Here is a 21,441-nt window from a genome sequence, read left to right on the forward strand (position 1 = left end):
TGGACTATGGACAGGACGGGGTAGTCACGGCTTGAGTAATTCGCTGGGACCCGATCCTTCGAGGGGTAGTCACGGCTTGAGTAATTCGCTGGGACCCTCGATTTGGTTATTAAGTGGAAGTCCGAGCTTGAGTAATTCGCTGGCACCAGGTTGGATTTAAGAGAGTCAGATAGGATCACCCCATATGTTATGATTGATACTACAGGGTGTGTGAGTGCTCCAAATTACCTTCTTGATATTATGATGTGAAAATATTGTTGCTGTTGCATTTCACTCCACAGGTTGCATTAGTACTAGATAGTTATAGAGATTATGGTTAAAATTGATATTTTACTCTCTGAGTCGAACGCTCACTCCTGTTCAAAAATTTTTACAGGCCACAGGAGGATATTTTGTTCTGGGTTAACCTGCCTTTTTACCTCGCAGGTTGTTTATCAATATTGTGTAATTTTAATTACTCCTAGAATTTCCGCATGTGTTAGCAGTAATTATTTGAAATTTGTCTGTAATATTATATTCATGTTGGACCTGTAAACTTAATATTTTAAGTCTGTTTGATGGATTGGATGAGGGAGCTGAGCTCCCATTTATTATTATGTTGATGAGTATGTGGAGGGTGAGCTGAGCTCCCCAATGGATTGTTTATTATGTTTACAGGTCGGGTGAGTCGAAAACTCCCCGTTGGAAAGTCCATTTTATGGCCGGACTCTGTCCGTTTGTTTTCTTGATATTGGGCCCAAATGGGCCTTAGAGTTGGGTTAATGAATAGTTAAGGCTTACTACGGGCCTCGGGGGCTTTAGGCTGGCCCAGGTCCTAGTGCCGGTCCGGCCCATAGGTTGGGTCGTGACAGATGTGGTATCAGAGCTTAGGCTCCAGATTCATAGGGAAAAATTATCTAAGTGTTGGGAAGAGTCTACTAGGAGTCACATGCGGAGTATAGGATTCTGCTTGCCTTTTCCTGTAATTCTTTGTTTCTAGATTCTACGTTATACCTCGGGAAGTATAAGATTACCTCAGTTAGTGTCTTGATTTTCGTGGAGTACACAGAAATGTGAAATAGAGTTAGTAGACATGTGAGGTCCATCATGAGGATACGTACTCCAAGAAATGCTATGTTTCTGTCTGTATGGGTTTAAATGGTGTGCCCATTTCGTGCAAGGCACGAGTACATAAATGTGAGTCTTGAAAGTACAGTTGCCCTAGATAAGGATGAGGATACCACTGCAGGCAGTCATCAGTGGATGACCCCGTCAGAATAAGTTTATGATAATAGAAGATTCGAGAGAGATAAGAAATTAAGAGGCCTAGTCGGTCCGGACGTATCGTAGTAACTATACAATGTTCTCGATGTCTGCTCTGTAAGCTGCAGATTACAGTACCGACATGAGATTATTGTATAGAGCTGCGTGCATCCCCGTGGTGCTCCATAATGAGGGTGTTTGCGGGTGGCTTCTGTTTTGGTACAATTATGCCGAGCAGTTCTATATCTGCAGAGGAGTTGGGAACTCCTGGTTAAGAGTCTAGAGCTAGAATATCGAAAGGTCACAGTTGGGTGGTAACTAGAGTTAGTGACTCAGTTACCCTAGCATGAGCTAGAGTTACAGTAAGAGTTGCCATCAGACCAGAGGTTTCAGACTAGTTGCAAAGTAAAGTTGATACCTATAGAGTGAGACCATCTAGTCTTCGGTATGGAATTTTGGATGGTTTTTGCAGAACGATAGACGTTTTGCTTAGAACTTAGTGAGAATAGAATACCTTGTGTGTATTAGCAAGGTGTAAAGTGCAACCCTACTACCTAGGGAAGGTCGAAACTATGAATTGATGATTCACAGAGATATGATATGATAGGAGAGTCATTAATTTGACATGGTTTGGGCAAGGTGGTAAATGTAGTACCTTTGATGCAGCAAGTTAGGGTGTAGTCCTATCTTTTCAGAAGGGATCGAAAGTTATTACTAATAATGGTGACCAACCAAATAGTGCCCAGATGGGACTGTAGAGTGTGGTAGAGAGTAGTTGGTCAGTATCCTGCAGATGATACAAGTTCCATTATAGGAATCATATATAATCAGATCATGATGGATGTAAATCCTTTGAATTGGATGACGGGTTTGGGTACCCGGAATCTTAAGTTTTGGCTAGTTGAGTAAACATGGAAAATAATAATAATAATAACAAATAAATAAAATTACTGCAGAATCAGTTCTCGAGGTAGTAAGGGTATTATGTAAGCTAAGAATATAAATCATACAAAAAAAAGTATGACTGTAATTTCCTGAGTTCCTTTCTAACTTCATATCGTTCAAAACAATAGTATAATCTAATTATAATAGTGTCAAGAGTAATAAATTAGCAAAGATAAATTATAGAAGGCCAATGGATAGAGAAAGTGCAGAATGAAAGTTTGGACAATTGATTGCAGATGCAATATAATCTAAATGCTAGTGGAAGTACTAGCTAGAGTGGTCAAAGGACCAAATCTGAGTAGCATAGACATGTGATAACGTGGTAGAAACTCTGAAAGATATAGTTTGCATGTAAAGCTGCCATGTTAGGAAGTAGAATGTAACCATGGATAGAATAGTTAAGTTCTATTTTGGGTAAGACAAAGGAGATAAACGGAAGGACAACCTGAAGAGCGCATAATAAAAGGAACAAAGTTAAGATATAGGGTAGGCTAAGTGTTATTCTTGGCAAGGTGAATGACAAGGATGGAAAACCCAAAATGGGACCACATTAGTGAGAATAGTGATGGAGGTATGGAATAACATAATAATGAGTAAATGCTAGAAGGTGTGCGATGGTATTGCGGACTACCTAATTAGGTAGAGAAAACGAAGTTAGTAAGTAGTAAGTTGAATAAAGGTCAATCTAAGGGATCAAATAGGTATGATGAGTGGAAAGAATTATAGATAATGACACATAAGCTTTAGGTTAGACTTTTGAGATAGTGAGAAGGTAGTTAGAGGTTCGTTATGAATGTTAGGCAAACATTTTTAGTGTGATCAACCGAATCACTTTGCAGTGAAGCAATAACGACAGAACAACAGTAGGAGTAGAACGAAAAGTGACAAGTCTGGATGGTTATAAATCACTAGAAAGTTCAAGGATCAAATTAATGACCATAGATAAGGGTGGAATTGGTGTTGGAAGAATTTATTAGTGAGAGAAATCTTTCAGGAATCAACAAAAGTTAATGGCACAATATAAACGATGATAGATATGAATCATTGGTCGAGTATAAGTAAAGTTAATAAATTATAAAATATTATGTCAGGAAGGACAATGGTACGGTAAAGTGTTCATGCAGATGATATCTTATAGGTAGAGCACAATTGTGCTAAGAGATGATGAAATTTGAAGAGAAATACCAAGAAACATAGGTTAAACGTTATTATATGGACAATTGGCGTAGTTGAATATAAGAGGATATTTTTCTTTCTTTTCAAGTTTAGCTTGTGCTTTTGGTTTTAGAAGGTTATATAAGGAACAGAAACTGAGTCAAGGAGACCTAGTTATTGAGAGTTTGGTAGGCACAAATTCATACATAATTTCCTGATATGAGAATGACAGTAAGTGCATACCTAGTATTAAGTATGAAAGGACGAACAGAGTAATGACATGAGTTAAATTGAGTTAGCTACTAAGGCTTGCAACTGTTTTAAACTATGAGCTGGAGGAAATACTAATTGTGGATGAGTTTCAATAGATGAAATTATTGCTAATGGGTAATTTGAGGTTGAAGTTTGGAAAGTTGTGGGCAGTATATGTGATTATATTAAGGAGAATAAACACGTGAAGTATCTTATTTAGAATTAAGGCATGACACACATTTCCCACAGCCGTGTTAGTTCAGATGGAACTTATAGTTTCTGAAGCTCCTATCCATCCAGGATGAGCAATTTCCTACTAAGGCTGGTAGGGAATGATAATGTTCTGATAGTTAAGTTGGGAAAGAGGTTACAAAAACGAATTTTCTATGGTTAATTATAAGTGTTACAAAAGGTGAAGAATGTGCTAGTAGGAGAAAATCGTAAGGTTAGAATTCCCGAAGTAATGGAACTAGTAATCAAGATAAGACTAAGAAATAAAAAGAAAGTTAAAGTTGATGATGGGATAGACATCTTCGAAGGAAAAGGTGTAAGGATGAGATAGGACTAAAATTAAGGAATAAGTACAGCAGGTTGAAAAGATACCAACAATACCAAAAATAGGAAAAGGGAAGTGGATAAGATGCAAAGGACAGGAAGAGAGCTCGATAGAGTCAGTTATAATAATGAGGATAAGGAGTGTCTAACCACTGCCCCTGTGTTAACACTACCTATGAGCGGTGAAGGATACACCGTGTACTGTGACGCCGTCAGAGTTGTCCTAAGGTGTGTTTTGATGCGGAATGGAAAAGTAGTGGATTATGCTTCAAGGCAATGAAGAGGCATGAGCGAACTATTCCACCCATGATTTGGAAATGGCGGTGTAGTCTTTGCACTAAAAATCGGAGACACTACTGTATGGTGAAGTGTGCGAGATATACACCGACTATAAGAGTTTGAAGTACATCTTCCAACAGAGGATTTAAACTTGAGACATAGGAGATGGATGGAGCTTACGGAAGACTATGATTGCACCATCCAAGTACCACCACAGGAAGGCCAATGTAGTAGCAGATGCTTTAAGCGGAAAATCTTCAGCGCTTTAGGCGCACATTTCAGTGAGAGAAGAGACCGTTGATTCAGGAAGTACATGAGTTGATGGATCAAGGTTTAATCCTAGATCTTTTAGATGAGGGGGTTTTGTTGGCTCATTTTTCAGTGAGGCCAGACTTGCGAGATAGAGTTAGAGTTTCCCAACGCAGAGACCAATAATTAATGAAGATCATAGAAAGAGTATAGCAAGGTGAAGGTGGTGAGTTTGGATTTGCCAATGATGGCGCCCTAGTGCAAGGTTCTAGGATATGTGTGCCCAATGTGGACAACCTCAGAAATGAAATCATGCGAGAGGCACACTATACACTGTACAGTGTCCACCCAGGTTCCACCAAGATGTACCATGATGTGAGAGATAGCTATTGGTGGAATGGCATGAAGAGAGGCATAGCAGACTTTGTGTCCAAGTGCTTGACTTGTCAGAAGGTGAAGTTTGAACACCAGAGACCGTCAGGGAAGTTGCAAGAGCTCCCTATCCCAGAATGGAAGTGGGAAATGATTTCTATGGATTTTGTGACTGGGTTGCCTCGTACCACGCGAGGATATGATTCGATATGGGTAATTATAGACCGCCTAACCAAATCAGCTCACTTCTTGCCTGTGAAGACTACATATTCTGTGGCACAGTACGCCCGGCTTTACATTCGAGAAATAGTCAGATTGCATGGAGTTCCGGCTTCCATAATATCTGACAGAGGGCCCCAGTTCACTTCTCGGTTTTGGAGAAAGTTGCAGGAGGCACTTGGCACACAGTTGAACTTCGATGGCTTTCCACCCTCGCATGACGGACAATCTGAAGGACAATCCAAACACTGGAAGACATGCTTCGCATGAGTGTTTTGGATTTTGGAGGTCAATGGGATGAGCAGCTAGCTTTGGTGGAGTTTGCCTACAACAACAGTTATCACTCCAGCATAGGGATGCCACCCTATGAGGCACTATATGGAAGAAAGTGTAGGTCTCCTCTGTGTTGGATGAAAATGGGGGAAGAGAAGGTGCATGATGTAGACCTAGTGCAGTACACTTCAGAGATAGTTCTTTTAATCGAGCAGGAACGACTTTCAAGAGGCGTAAGAGTTATGCAGACCCCAGACGGAGGGATGTGGAGTTTGCAGTGGGCGACTATGTATTCCTGAAGGTTTCTCCAATGAAGGGAGTCATGAGATTTGGAAAGAAGGGCAAGTTGGCACCTCGGTATATTGGACCTTTTGAGGTTACTGATAGAGTTGGAGCAGTTGCCTACCGGTTGGAGCTACCACCCAACCTTTCTCACGTTCATCCTGTATTTCACATCTCCATGCTCAGGAAATACATTCCCGATCCTTCTTATGTACTGCAGCCGGATGTGATAGAGCTAAAAGAGAATTTGACATTTGAGGAGCAGCCTGTAGCCATAGTGGACTACCAAGTGAGACAGCTGAGATCAAAACAGATCCCTATGGTTAAGGTTTTGTGGAGGAGTCAGTCAGTGAAAGAGTGCACCTGGGAGTCAGAACGGGACATGCGTAGCAAGTACCCCTATCTGTTCAATGTATAATCATGTGCTTTATTCTGCCTTGTGTAAAAATTCGAGGACGAATTTTCTGTAAGGGGGGAAGAATGTAACACCCCTGATTTTATATATTATTATTGGGCTTCGTGTAGGTATCCTCAATTCATGAAATTCGACAGCTGACCGGTTCAGTGAAATTCGCCCGATGCACTGCACGGAAAAGTCTTCGAATTGGACCGACGTTTTGGCTAGCCCCATTGTCGACGTCCCAAGCGCGTTCTCAAGTCGGAATCTGCAAAGGAAAACCCGAACCTTGTTTTAACGTAATTATCTAGTGCTTAAATAGGATTAAAAATCCGTAAAATATTCGTGGTAGCTTAGAAAATTATGATTCTTTTTGCAATAGCTTAGTAATATTGCTAAGGACCGCGGGGCAAAGTTTTAGAATTTTTAGAGCTTATTTGGGCAGTTTTTGCAAAAATGGTCAATTATAAGGACTAAATTGAAATTTTACATATTGTGATGGATGATTGATTTGATGGGCCCAGGAGGGGCTGTGTGATGTGATTGAGTTGTGGATATATGGATTGTGAGTATAGAAGTGTGTTTTAAGCCCTTTTGCAGGTTGGGTAGGTCCTAGGTATAGGGGAGACTCTGCCGGATTTTCGGCACGACTTAGGACGTATTGGTCTTTTTCTTTGTTTGTATTGAGTCAAATTTATTAAATGATTATAATAAAATTGTCAGGTGAGCCGGGACAGCCTTCTTCCTCCGCCCAGCCGCCTCAGTGACCATCGTCAAGTCTGTGAGTAAAATATTAATTTTAATTGTAATTTCACTATTATTATATGTTCAAGCATGCCCATGCATCACTTATATGCATATATTTATGTAGTTAAACTCTAGGCACGATTTATGTTGCATTCATAACTGTTGATGTGCCATGGATGTTGTTGTGGTAATTTGGAGCAGTGTGCGTGCGTTGGCGTGTGTGTGATGTGGTGTGGACTATGGACAGGACGGGGTAGTCACGGCTTGAGTAATTGGGGGACCGATCCTTCGAGGGGTAGTCACGCTTGAGTAATTTTGGGACCTCGATTTGGTTATTAAGTGGAAGTCCGAGCTTGAGTAATTGGCACCTGTGTTGGATTTAAGAGAGTCAGATAGGATCGGCTCCCATATGTTATGATTGATACTACAGGTGTGTGAGTGCTCCAAATTACCTTCTTGATATTATGATGTGAAAATATTGTTCTTTGTTGCATTTCACTCCACAGTTGCATTAGTACTAGATAGTTATAGAGATTATGGTTAAAATTGATATTTTACTCTCTGAGTCGAACGCTCACTCCTGTTCAAAAATTTTTACAGGCCACAGGAGGATATTTTGTTCTGGGTTAACCTGCCTTTTTACCTCGCAGGTTGTTTATCAATATTGTGTAATTTTAATTACTCCTAGAATTTCCGCATGTGTTAGCAGTAATTATTTGAAATTTGTCTGTAATATTATATTCATGTTGGACCTGTAAACTTAATATTTTAAGTCTGTTTGATGGATTGGATGAGGGAGCTGAGCTCCCATTTATTATTATGTTGATGAGTATGTGGAGGGTGAGCTGAGCTCCCCAATGGATTGTTTATTATGTTTACAGGTCGGGTGAGTCGAAAACTCCCCGTTGGAAAGTCCATTTTATGGCCGGACTCTGTCCGTTTGTTTTCTTGATATTGGGCCCAAATGGGCCTTAGAGTTGGGTTAATGAATAGTTAAGGCTTACTACGGGCCTCGGGGGCTTTAGGCTGGCCCAGGTCCTAGTGCCGGTCCGGCCCATAGGTTGGGTCGTGACACTTATCTTGATTTAGTGATTAAAAATATATTACTCAGTATAATTATTTATTTTATTTTTTTATAATATAATATTTAAAATAAAAATATAAAAAGATTATTTTATTAATAAAATATATCTTAAAAATTAATTTATTTCTCAAAAAAGTAAACAGATTAAATTGTATTTTTGTTGTACCTCAAAAACTATAAATTAATCTAGTTAGAATTTTTTCTTTTTTTTTTATGGTAAGTCCTTAGTTTGATGTGAATGATATATTTTGAATTAATTGAAAAGATAAATTTAATATAATGTAATAAAAATTTATTTGTAATATCACTTTATTTATAACTAGTTTTACTTTTTAAATGTGTATTGCACCTTTTCTCTGCTCATTGTATGAACCCATAATTTAATACTTTTATATATAATTTTTTTATTAATTTTTTATATAATATAATATTATTATAATATACCAATTATTATTATAATAATATAATAATTTTTATTTTTCATAATATGAATGTTGTATGTGCATTTATCATTTTTATATTAAGTTAATGGAAATAAAAATATTTCAATGAAATAAGAAATTATAGAGGGAAAATTCATTATGAAAAATTTATTGTCATTATAATATAATTTTATAATCATCAGTGTACTAGAAATTAATTATTTATTCTTTTGTTAGTTTATATATTTTTATATTAAAATTTTTTAATAATAAAGGATTGAATTTATTAAGTTTAATTAGCTTTTAGCATTTTATAATTTTTATAAAACATAATTGGTGTAAAAAACCTAAACTTTTCCACACTATTTAAGAATATATATATATATATATAGAGAGAGAGAGAGAGAGAGAGAGAGAGAGAGAGAGAGAGAGAGAGAGAGTAAAACAATTTCAATTTGGTATAGTTTTATATAGTATTGATTTTCTTTTCATTTTAGTCATTTTCGATTTGATTTTTTTTAATTTTATTTTAAAAAATTAATTATATATACTCATCTCAATAAGTATCAATATTATTAATTTTTATTTTATATATAATATTTTACATAATTTCATATTTTCTTATGATATAGAGAAAAATTTTAAAAATAAAATTGTCATTTATATTAATACCAATAATTTATTTATATATAATAAGTAATAACTAAAATTTTATTTTTATATAAAAAATAAAAAATTGATACTGTTAAAATAGTTAATAACGTAAAATACTCTATAAAATTAACTTATAATATATTTTTAAATTAAATTTTTTATAATTATTTTTCTAAAAGTAAGTGTCAAATTTCAATAAAGGAAATTTTTGAATTAAAATAAATAAAAATTCTATTAAATAACGTAATGCTGTATTTTTATAAAAATTAAACTCTTTTTAATTAAAATATCAAATTGTGTTTATGTTTAAATATAAATTTATTCAATTAAAATAATAATTTTATATTCAAAGTATTAATTTCCAATTCTTTTTATACATATTCATCATTTGTTAAATTAGGGTAAGATTATAGTATAAAACAAAATAAAAAAAAATTATTTTTTTTATATGTACACACTAATATTTTTGAGTTTTTAATAATATATCATTTTAAAATAAAAAAATTAGTATTAAAAATTATAATTATCTTATTAATTATATTAATATTATAACAATTTTTAAATAGTATATATTTATCTTTTTAAATTTTTTCTCATATATATAATTTATTTTATGTACATAATTATATATTATTAAAAATTTTACATTCATATAAATTTATTTTATATTACATCCTAATATTTTTTATAAATCAACAAATACGAATGTTTTTATAATATTTTTTATTGTTGCTTTATATATATATATATATATATATATATATATATATATATATATATATCTTATCAATAAATGTAATAATATATACATAGAATTTATAAATTTAATTTATATTATAATAAAAATTTAATTAAGTATAATTTAATTACAAGTAAGATTAAAAATTTTAAATTTATATAAATAATTAAAATTTAAGCTTAAAAATTTTAAAATTATATAAACTTTAAAATTATATTAAATAATAAAAATATAATTATTAATACTATAAATAATGAAAAATAATTTAGTTAAAACTCATGTTTCCTCTCTTTGGCACTTTTATATATTATATAGATAAGATAATATATCTTAATTTTTTGTAAATTTTAATTAATTTATTCTTTCAAGGAAACTTCATCTTCTAATGACTTAGACTCCGTTTTCAGCCTGTGAAAGGGTACAATTTAGTTCTAGGCTACGAGGACGGTCATCTCCAAGATTCAATAGTTGACTACTCTAATCGTTTGACCCTTAAAAGCTCGAATAAATTTTGACAATTATCTATGAATTTATCTAGTTATAACATTATAATTTTTTAATTTAAAAATATAATATAAAACCTCGTTAATTTTCAAATTTTACACAGTAAAATTTCTCTAACCTCAAATTACTAATTTTTTAGTTAGACACTGACCTGGATAGTTACAGCATAGAGCTTAATCAATATTTTGCTTTTCTCTCTCAAACCATATGTAAATTGAATCTTTTTTCTTTTTATAGATAAAATAATTTTACACGTGTAGAAAGAATAATTTTATACTTTGTACAAGAGATGAGAGAAAAATATTGATTAAGAGTCATGCGAGAATTGTTCACGTGAATTTTTAAATAAAAAATTAATAATTAAAAGTGAGAAGAATTTTATACTTTGCATAAGAGATGAGAGAGAAATATTAACTAAGCGTCATATGAAAACTGTTAACGTAAATTTCTAACTGAAAAATCACTAATTAAAAGTCAGAGATATTTTACCGTATAAAATTTAAAAGTTTATAAAATTTTATATTAAATTTTAAAGTTAAAAAAATTTTAGTATTACAACTATATATAAATTAGGTACAATTATTGAAATTTATCCTTAAAAGCTCAGAAGCTGTACGAACTCAGGCCATCAACTCTTCTGCAAATCATCGGAGATGGTGGATCGCTGTCTTGGAGGGTCTTACTCTATCTCCAAAGAAGGGCGTTTCTTAAGTGATAGCTAATGGGTGTTGTTCACGTGTGAAAACTTGAGCGTTTTCTTCCAAGCGAACTACTTTAACTTTTTATTTTTATATTAAAAAAAAACAAAAATTAAGAAATATATTGAAAAAGCTCATATAGCTATGAGAATAATCAACCCAAATCAAACCACTATTGTATGAGTTGCCTTAAATTGGCAGAAGCTTCTTAACTAGCATGAAAATGGCTGCTGTATAGCATCTTGTCCATCAGTTTTCTTTCTTTTTCGGAAAATTCTGATTGGGGAAATTACCCGATCCTGATTTGTTCAATTAAGGATTTCATAGTTATAAAATTAAAAATATAAAATTACTCATGAGACCAAGGATTTCATAGTTGCACCTAGGTATGCAAAGAAATCGACAAACTAATTAACCCCATTAATTCGAATAAATTCAAACTGAATTAGTGGTTTTATATATTTAAATATTGATTATAATTTTAAAATAATTATAAATTAAATTTTTTATTTTAATTTTTTGATTGACATAAAATAAAAATTGAACTCAAGCCGAATATATATATATGTGTGATAAATACGTAAATAACTTTATTTTATTTTTATTGAATAATACATCTTAAATTATTTTATTTTTTAATTAATACATGATAATATGTATATGAAAAATATTTAATAAGAGTTAAATTATAAAAATTAAAAAAGTATTAAAAATCGCCCAAACCGAATTCAACGTGTTCATTATAAAAACCGAACATATATGATTTTATAATTTAATTTGTTAGTTTATATTTGAAAACTATCAAAATCGATTTTTTCGGTTTGATTTAACAAAATATATCAAATCCGCCCGAACCAGCCTATGTACATCCCTAATTGCACATATGTACTTCGTTAGCTAGGGCAACCCCGGCCACAAGCTGATTCGAACTATGAATCGGATTAGGACAGCCCCGAATCAGTGGGGACCAAACTGAGTTAACTATTCCTGTTCATGAACCAACCTGAAATAGCAGCTTCAACTCCCCCTTCCTTGAACCTGAATCTAAATCGACCCAAAACCACCAATTCAAACCGATAATTCCAAACCAAAATCTGCCTATTCAAGAAGTTTTTCTTTCTTCTTTTTTTTTTTTCTAATTTATATTGAGTTATATTTGGATCCTTTTTAACTTTTTTACATTAGACATTAAATATCTAAAAATTTATTATAATTTGATAATACTCTAGACCAAAGCAAAACCGATCCAAGCCAACTGTTTCAGCCCCGAATCAGCCCCTGGCCAGGTCTAAGCTAGGAGAACCATCTTTTATCTGCCAGAAGAAAAGACGAAACTATCAGGAAATTGGGGTTCTTTCTGCCACTAATTTGAGAACAGTTGAGTAGAAAACAAGTCCACAAGCTTTATGCTTGGACAGGTTTTATTTGTAAATAAATAGTTGGTATCTGTTTACATTGCAACAAAGGTAAAACAAATATTAACCCTGCAATTTGAGAAATTACAACAAAGCAGAAACACTAGAATTCAAAAGGGGTAATTAAGGCCCCAAACTTGTAATGCCATGACTATGGAAGTGTCTCACTCTCATTGGAAAATTTATAACAATCTTTAAGGAAAGCTAAATCCAGAATGAAAAATTGTTACAACTTTTGTTGCCTTTCAAATGGACATGTTCATTGCCTCAATACTTGGCGGCAACTTGATCGGCTCTTGTAGCTCTGGATTCACGGGAAACATATAACACTGAGCATATTGTGCCATTAATTGGTCCATGAGAACCAGAGCCACCATGGCTTCTACCATAGGCACCGCTGCATTATCATCAAAACAAACAACAAATACTCTTAGAGCAACAACTCTTGTTCCCCTTTCAAATGAGCAAGGACTACATGTGATCAATATTAGTTCTCTCAAGTACCATTTGTTTAACTTTTTTGCTTTTTGCTTCCTAAAAATTGCTTTTCATTATTGTTTTATTTTTATTATTGTTTTATTTTTGATATAAATCAAAACCAATAATATTTCACAGGTGCGTGTGTGTGTGTGTGTGTGTGTGTGTGTGTGTGTGTGTGTGTGTGTGTGATAATAATTCAATCATAGTGGTTGTGGCAGTGGCAGCGGCAGCAGCTGCAGTGTTGTGGTGGTGACAACTTGCATTATTATTTCTTCTGAAAAGCAATTCTTTTTTGCTTCCCATAAATAGTATTTTTCTTGCCTTTTTTGCTTTCAATTAAATCAATTTTAAACATGCAAACAAACAAGATTTTCTACTTTCACTTTTAAAATAGCAAAAATAATAACAAAAAGTTGATTTTGAGAGCTAACCAAATGCTACCTTAATACAATTTTTAACTAGTGGTGATCATTGTCCATTATCCCATATCGAAGTCCCAAAGGATTTCATAATCATTTTTAAATTGGGAAAGATGTGGAGGTAACCCAATTAAAGTTCCAAAGGATCTTATAACCGCTTATAAATTGGGACTGTGACATGGAGGGTTACTATTCCCTTTGTGCCCTCTCCATCACATGACAGAAAAGGAGAATGCTACAACTCCAAAAAGAGACCAAGTTAATACGATTATGTGATTACGCATACCTCGTGGGACAACACAAGGATCATGGCGACCACGGGCAATTAATTCTGTCTCCTTCTTATCTCTAGTCACCGTTTGTTGTTTCCTCTGCACAAACAATACTTGAAAAAGTTATCATATGCCACTCAAAACATTTGAAAAATTCAACCACAAGATATATCATAAAGGCAAATGCTTAATGAAATTATGCCCAAAAATTTTGAACCTCTGCTCAGAAACTAAATAAACCTACAAGAGCAGTAGAAGCAGCTCAGCACTATGGCATACATATATGCGCTAAGCATATAAAAAAACATTCACAACTATTAATCCTGAGCCTGCCAGGGATTCCTTAAGAAAAAATTTTGACATAAAAGAAATGAACAAGTTCAACCAAAAAATTGCCAACCCCTTCAAATCACTCAATTGAGCATGCAACAGAACATCATTACAAAATGATCCTTGCATGAATTACAAAGATGACAAGCAAATTACTATGAATATGCATATTCTGCACTTGTACACAAAATTTTGTGTTCGCAGAGAAAGAGAGAGAGGTGGAGTAAAAAAAACAACTTACTCCTATTGTAGATGTTGGCTTGAAAGCTATTCTCATGTTTATAGTTTCACCATTGGATATTCCTCCCTGCTCATAAACATGGGAATATCTCAATAAACCATGCTGTTAATTTACCCTAACTGAGAAAACAAACGACAGATCCAGTATGAAAAAACACACCTGTATACCACCAGAACGATTTGTTCTTGTCCTGATTTTTCCATGTTCATCCACGTAAAATTCATCATTATGTTCACTGCCAGTCAAAAAAGTGCCTGCAAGGATTTTTATTGACTCAAATTAAGAAGAAGATCCCACTCAATACAATTAAAAAGAAATATGATGCAGATGATAGCATTCTGAGTTATCATTCTACGGTCAACCAAGCTCAAGTAAAGAAATAGCAGGCAAATGCACTTCAGAGTACCCCAAGTTCTTAACCTGCAAACCCACTGCCAAATTCAAAGCCCTTTGTTGCAGGTAGTGACAAGGCAGCTTTAGCCAGCTCAGCTTCAAGTTTGTCAAAGACTGGTGAACCAAGCCCCTGTCATAAAATTACTGATTTTAATCCTTAGTAAATACTTGCAGAAAATTCATACAAAATAAGGCACTGTCATAAGTTTAAGAGATGGAGAAACTGACTCATGATACACCAAGGATTGATCAAGACACACCCAAGCACCCACCAACAAATAATAAATGCCAGTATATGCTACCCAAGAAATAGAATACATGCACTCACGCTTGCATGACCACATGAACTGGCTCAAGCACACAAACAGTCAAACATGGCATATTAGAGAGAGACAGTTAAAACTTACACGTGGGGCATTCCTCACAATGCATGTGACCACTCCACCAACAGAATCCCCTCTTACTCGGACAGTGTCAATGGCAGCAATCATCTTCTCTGCATATTCAGGATCTGGACACCTGACGATGTTGCTCTCTATCTGTTAAGGTTTTCATGCATTGCATAGTCAGGCTAATGGCTATTCATGAGCAGAGAGCCATTCAAAATACACTTCAGATAACTAAGTCCACACTTTTTTCAGGAACCAATTTGGCATGAATTAAAGGACAAAAATGAGAAATGCCAGTAATAATAAGCAGTCCTCAAGACCTGAAAAATGAAGACTACAAAGACAGTGATGAGACTGCCACGATATAACACAACTTGACGTGTATATAAATTGTTTAAATCTAAGATGAACAAAAAGTTCTCAAAATAACAACATTCACCAAGACATCAAAATCTAAGATTTTAAAGAGAGGAAAGAGAAGAATATCTAACTTGTAAAGTCAAACATTACATTTACACAAGGAGGAAAAAAAAGCACCAACATCACAGGTCACCATGCTATGACAATTTGTGTTAAAGAAATTCAGGCCATCAGGCAGCTGCATGGGGCATAACAAAGATCTGGTTACAGGTGTAATATTATTGGCTTCAGGCATCTTCTAAAATATACACATCTCCATGTAAATGCATTCTTAAACTCACAAACAAAAGCACAAGTGCCTTTCATTTAGGTCATCAATTATATTGATCAGCCAACTCATTTGGAACTCAAAGGCTCGGTTTCTTAGTAGCTTTCCAGTACACGTATTATCATTCTTATGATGTCCTCTTCCAAGTACAATGAAAGTTCGATCCTATTATAGTACTGCAACCAGCTAATAAATGAACATATTAGGAAGAATTTCCACCAAGAGGGAACTAGACTTTCTAGATTTAAATATCCTTGGTGTCAGTCTATCTTTAAAGCATTAGTAGAAGAGACAACCTAAAATAGATTTATGGGGATAAGAGTGTCAATCAGGCGGCAAATCCAGGTTCTCAATTATGAGAGACATTGTTCAGTAGGGTTCTTCCATACACAAGGAAATGAAATGCGTGTGCTTTGTTTGTTAAATCACTGGCACTTCAAAAATAGCCACAACCTCTTACAAAGTCAGCAAGCCAAAAGACCAATTGCTTAACAATTCTTTATTTGGGAAACCCACTATAAAAACCTAAAAAGTAACAGCAGCTTATACCTGATCAAGTGTCAGAGACTGGTGATCAATCTGGTCCTCTGGAAGTACCACCTGGTGAACTTGGGAGACATAAGCAAGAATCTGAAAATGAAACATTGTAGCAAATAGAAATCATATAACAGTCTTGCAATAGCTGCAGACTTCTATGGGTGATCTTCTCATCTAATAAAATAGATAAAAAAAAATCATGACAAGCCACCATTATAAGCTGTCCAAATGCCTTTTCCATCAATTGTATGGATATATATGATAAAAAAAATTATAAACCTCATGTACCAAAATGGAAGTGAGGTTAAGGTTGCTACCGTCATTTGAAAACTCATTAAATTAAATTTAAACTTAGGGATAGGTCCTATCCGATATCTAGCAAATTACAGGACACACATTAGATTCACATTAAATGTTTGGATATTTTTTAGCATTTAAAACCAAGACATTAGGAGTAAAAACACAAGACCTCACATTTGACAAAACTAATGCCTAATAAGGAAAGCTTCAAAAACTAAATTATCATCAGCTGCAAATATTATAACATTCAACAATTCAATAAAATGTGGCATATGCATAGATTTATTTATTTATTATTAGTGAATATCATTATACTATACTGCAAAGACAGAAAGTCTTGACAATATTCTTGTTACATTATCTCCATAAACCACGGTCATATCCATGCTTCAAGGACAAAGTATCAAGTGCAGTATACAAGATTGAACTGCTAAAGAAATTAGTAAATAAATAAATAAACATACAAGTTAATAAGAAGTAATCATGCAGATAAGCCACAAATTTACAGAAATAAGAATAATGCAAATAAGCCATAAAAATGTACAGAACTAAGCATCAAAAGGAATCTTTTATATGCATACTCAATTACTCATTAAACACCCATCCATCCTACAGGATAAAGAAACAAAAATGAGAAAACAAATAAGTGTACCTCAGTTCCAGAAAATTGCCTGAGAATTTTCTTTGCAATAGCTCCCGATGCAACTCTTCCAATAGTCTCTCTTGCTGAAGATCTACCCCCACCCTTCAATTAGAAATTGAAGTTCATAAATTAGGTCCAGAAAAATTTGCATCTCCTAAAAATGCCACAAATACTGCTTATTATAATGTTTAAAGAAATTACCTGGACAGATCTGACACCATACTTCATGTCATAAGTTGCATCTGCATGAGAAGGCCTATAAGCTACTGACATTTCACTGTAATCCTGAAAATCCATTGATATCACTATTAAAAACTTCTAAGCATCTCAGAAAAAAAAAAGGGATCAAATGTATATGATGTAGCCCACATATATGCGCACTTCTCCAGTAATTTACATTACATAATAAAATTATATTATCCTAAACTCGAATAACTCAGTTGATCCCCAAAAGGCACCCTATCACCTAAGTCACTACTGAATTTACTTTTTGTATTGCAGTTAAAGAAACAGGATGAATAACCATGTTCTCTCACATAAAGATGTAAATTTATACCCTGAAATTGGGCTATTACCCCACATGAAATCATCATCATGCACAAAATAATACCAGAAAAACATTATTTCAGAAACACACAGAGAGAGAGAGAGAGAGAGAGTAAAACATCCAAGCAGGATTCCCAAAAGCCACAGATATAGACCTGTCTTCAGTAAATGAAATATTACACAATCACAGAAGAAGAAAGCATGATAGAACTATTATCCAATCAATAAGTAGATTTTCAATTTTTGAGGCCAGTATCATATAAGCATCTAACGCTAGAAACTCACATGTCCTCTTTGATCTGTATTGGGTACAAACACATGGATGGGTGTTCCAGTAGTCACTCCTGCAGTTAATAAACATGCATCAATCCATTAATAGGGAATACGAGCAGCAATTTGTCTTAGCTGAATGGAAAATTGTTAAAAAGGATACAGACTAATAACATTAACAAAAACTAACCTTCAGAGACACCTGAATATATTTTGCATGTATCAGTCTCTTTTCTAGGGGTGGTAATTCGACTCTGACCTGGCCTCCTGCACAACTCAAATTGTTATTCCTTTGAAGGAAATATGCATCAGAAAATATCAAAGACTAGCATAACAGATACTTAGTGTTTCCAAGTACAGAACTACTTTTGAGTTGTGTCTTAACAGGCTTCCCAATGAAAGGTGCAAACATCCCTACTATAACAAACTCTCAAATTACCTCCTATCCAGATCAACTTGCAAATCAGCTTCTGATAAAGGGATACGAGGAGGGCATCCATCAACGATACAACCAACGCCACCTCCATGAGACTCTCCAAAAGTTGTAACACGAAAGTAAGTACCATATGTACTCCCCGCAGCATGTATTTCTGTTGTGAGAAGGCAAAATGTCAGAAAGCATATCCTAGAGTTCGTTAAATTCAATAAAACAAAGGATTTGGAGTCGATGTTCATGATATAGAATCGTCCTAAAGCCCAAGTTGCCCAAAGCTCAAATCTCAGGATACTTATATGCAAAGGTGGGTGTAGCATCCCTCTACTCATAAACTAAGAAATTGTGCTCCAATAGACAACATAAAGAGAGGCTAGATGCTTTTAAATTGATGCTGCCAACTATAATCCAGAAATAGCACCACTATCAGTTAAGAATATCATATGGTTGTCAAAAGGCATAAAAAGAAAATGTCTACACGTTCGAGTAGAGATCATGTGGTTCAAGGTAAAATATATGACTAGTGTCTCCTCTCTCTCTCTCAAACACCATACTGCTCCTCTCTAAACTAATATAATTTCTCCTTTAAAACAAGAACTTTCTCATCTTAATCAGCTTTCCATGTTCATGAAAAGTTCAAAAAAAAAAAAAATGTCTTGGCTGAAGCTACTGCAGCCAGATTTTAATTGCCATGTCCACACATTTCAGATGTGTAGTGAGTATTGTTAAGTTTTGTAGAACATGCCCCGAGTCCATGTACAAGTACAACCACCCAACATCCAAAAATTCAATGGTAAGCCACGACAACACAACCACAAAGATCACAACTGTCTAAAAGCAGTCATCTTTAATACCCATAGAAGACAGTCTAGAATCCAACAAAACGAAACTTTCTGAGAAAGAGAAATATAAATGAAAGCACAGTACAATGAAGCAGTAAGTGAAAAGCTTCAACTAATGCATCATAAACTTTTTTTGAACAACTGCACTAGATAGTTTGCAAGACCAATAAATCTCAAGTTATACAAATAAAGAGCAAGCCATGAAATCAGTGTTCTAGTTCTATCAGATTGTTCTCGCCTACACTGGGTATCCAATCTACAAATAACACATTATCTAAAATCATAGTGGATCCTATCTAAAATCATGGTCATGTATACCAAATTCTTATCGGATGGAAGGGACTATGACCAGGATATAGGTAAAATTTTCCGGTTCTAGATGAGGCCAACATATTTACACAAACAACTTACAAAAGTAAACCTTAATGTCCAATTGAAACAATTCGAACACAAAACAAAAGAATGAAAAAAAGGACATCTTTTTCTTACATTTTGCACTGTTGATTGGCAAAAACATTGTGTGGATCCACAAAATTTGTTTTATTAATCAAACTGGAGGAATCCAACAACAGGAACACTTGAAATTCACATCAGATTATACAATCAAACCAACTATTCTTCAAAATTACTCTCAATACTACAATCTGACCACAAACTATCTACTAGCAAATATCCACAGAAGGAAATAATTAAGGAAAAACGCATAAGACTCACGGAGCTTTTTGGGGGTTCGTGGGCGGAAGGAGATCTGGACTGTGGCGATAGAGAGGTCCCGGAGGTTGGAAAGCGAGGAAGACCCATCAAGCCGGTAAGCCCCAAGGAAAGGCTTGGATGAAAGAGAAGAAGAAGCCATTGAACAAGTATCGAATTCAGTGCCAAGAGAAGAAGAAGAGGAAAAGGAAATGATTGGGATTGGTGGGTAATGAGGTTTGGGCAGTTGGTATAAATTGGTGGTGGTGGTGGTGTTGAAGGTTGTTAAGATGTAGCAAGTCAGTGGCCACCTACCCTCTCCTCCAAATTTTCATTGGGAAAACGGGAAAAGCAGAAAGGAAAATGAATAAATTTTAATCAGAAGAAATATTGAATTGATAGACTTTTCACGTCAATGTTTAAAATAATTTATTAAAAAAAATTGATTAAAAGATTAACTTAGTGATTAATTAAACTCAAAAATCAAAATTTTTGAACGGTTTACTAACATAACCATAGAAGTGTCATTTTCTTTATATTTTTTCGAAAAGAACAGTTCGCCAATTTTTGTTAATGATATTATAATTAATTTTAAAAGTTATTAAATTTTAATTAAAATTAATTATATTAAAACAAAAGAAGATCGATGGGTAGGTGTAGCCGAGGAAGGGGTGAAGGACCGGCTGCCCCACCAAGCCTAAGCTTAACACCGTGTTTGCTTCGAAGGGAAGGCATAAAGAGCGGATGAAAGGTCTGGAAGAGAAACGGGCCAAAAAGGAAAATGTTTATGGCCTGCTCGCTTTGAAGGAATTGGGGAAAACGAGGAAAATGAATTAAGTTTATTTGGTATAACTATTGAATATAGCTGATAGTTAATAGCGATAATAATTGATTTATATTAAGTGTTTGATAAAATTATATTTAATTGTTATTATTAATATGTAAAATGACTAATAAAAGTATATATTATATAATTTATTTTATTATTGAAATAAATATAAAATTATAAATTTATTATATTATATTATTTATTTTATTATTAACTTAAATATATAATTATTAAATTAATATATTATATTATTAAAATAAGAAAATAATTAAATTTTAATGAAAGATAGTGAGGTTATTTGTGGATTGGAAGCTATAAAAACGAGAAGATGAGCTCTTTTGTCAATTGAATGATCCGATGTTTAAAATAACCAAAATTGTTGTTTAAAATTCATGGGGAGGGGTTTGGTCAGCGATAGAAAATTAAATTTGATTTTTTTTAATTCATAAATGATGAAAAAAAAAGTTTATATGAGTAAAAGAAAGTTTTGATTTGAATATAGTTAAATTTAAAATTTTTTGATAATATTAATCATTTATACACAATTGTATTAAAATTTATTATTATTATTATTATTATTTGAATTGTATTAAAATTTATAATATTATAAATAATATAAAAGCTTGTCTCTCATTTATAGATTCAACTTCTTTGTT

The 21,441-nt window shown here is 33.8% G+C and overlaps 1 protein-coding gene across 1 annotated transcript; it reads right to left on the minus strand.

Moving 5' to 3' along the window:
* Positions 1–12,451: 12,451 nt before the first annotated feature.
* On the minus strand, positions 12,452–20,322 carry LOC110651992 (chorismate synthase, chloroplastic). The gene is made up of 13 exons (XM_021807479.2): positions 19,981–20,322; positions 18,431–18,581; positions 18,182–18,258; positions 18,007–18,065; positions 17,377–17,460; positions 17,185–17,277; positions 16,245–16,325; positions 15,026–15,157; positions 14,646–14,748; positions 14,385–14,479; positions 14,226–14,291; positions 13,669–13,753; positions 12,452–12,880 (listed from the first exon to the last, which is right to left on the minus strand). The coding sequence occupies exons 1-13, from the start codon at positions 20,117–20,119 to the stop codon at positions 12,729–12,731; spliced, it is 1,317 nt and encodes a 438-aa protein (XP_021663171.2). The 5' UTR covers positions 20,120–20,322; the 3' UTR covers positions 12,452–12,728.
* Between the last annotated feature and the right edge of the window lie 1,119 nt (positions 20,323–21,441).

Source organism: Hevea brasiliensis, chromosome 14 (assembly GCF_030052815.1).
Source record: "Hevea brasiliensis isolate MT/VB/25A 57/8 chromosome 14, ASM3005281v1, whole genome shotgun sequence".
Taxonomy (NCBI): Eukaryota; Viridiplantae; Streptophyta; class Magnoliopsida; order Malpighiales; family Euphorbiaceae; genus Hevea; species Hevea brasiliensis.

Bases quoted from the DNA above. Each gene is read 5' to 3' on its own strand.
- LOC110651992 (XM_021807479.2), bottom strand. From the start codon at position 20,119: ATGGCTTCTTCTTCTCTTTCATCCAAGCCTTTCCTTGGGGCTTACCGG. The intron at 18,259-18,430 runs GTAATTTGAGAG...TGAGTTGTGCAG, and splicing joins CAAGTTGATCTGGATAGGAG to GAGGCCAGGTCAGAGTCGAA. The intron at 13,754-14,225 runs GTAAGTTGTTTT...TTGTTTGTGCAG, and splicing joins AGCCAACATCTACAATAGGA to AGGAAACAACAAACGGTGAC.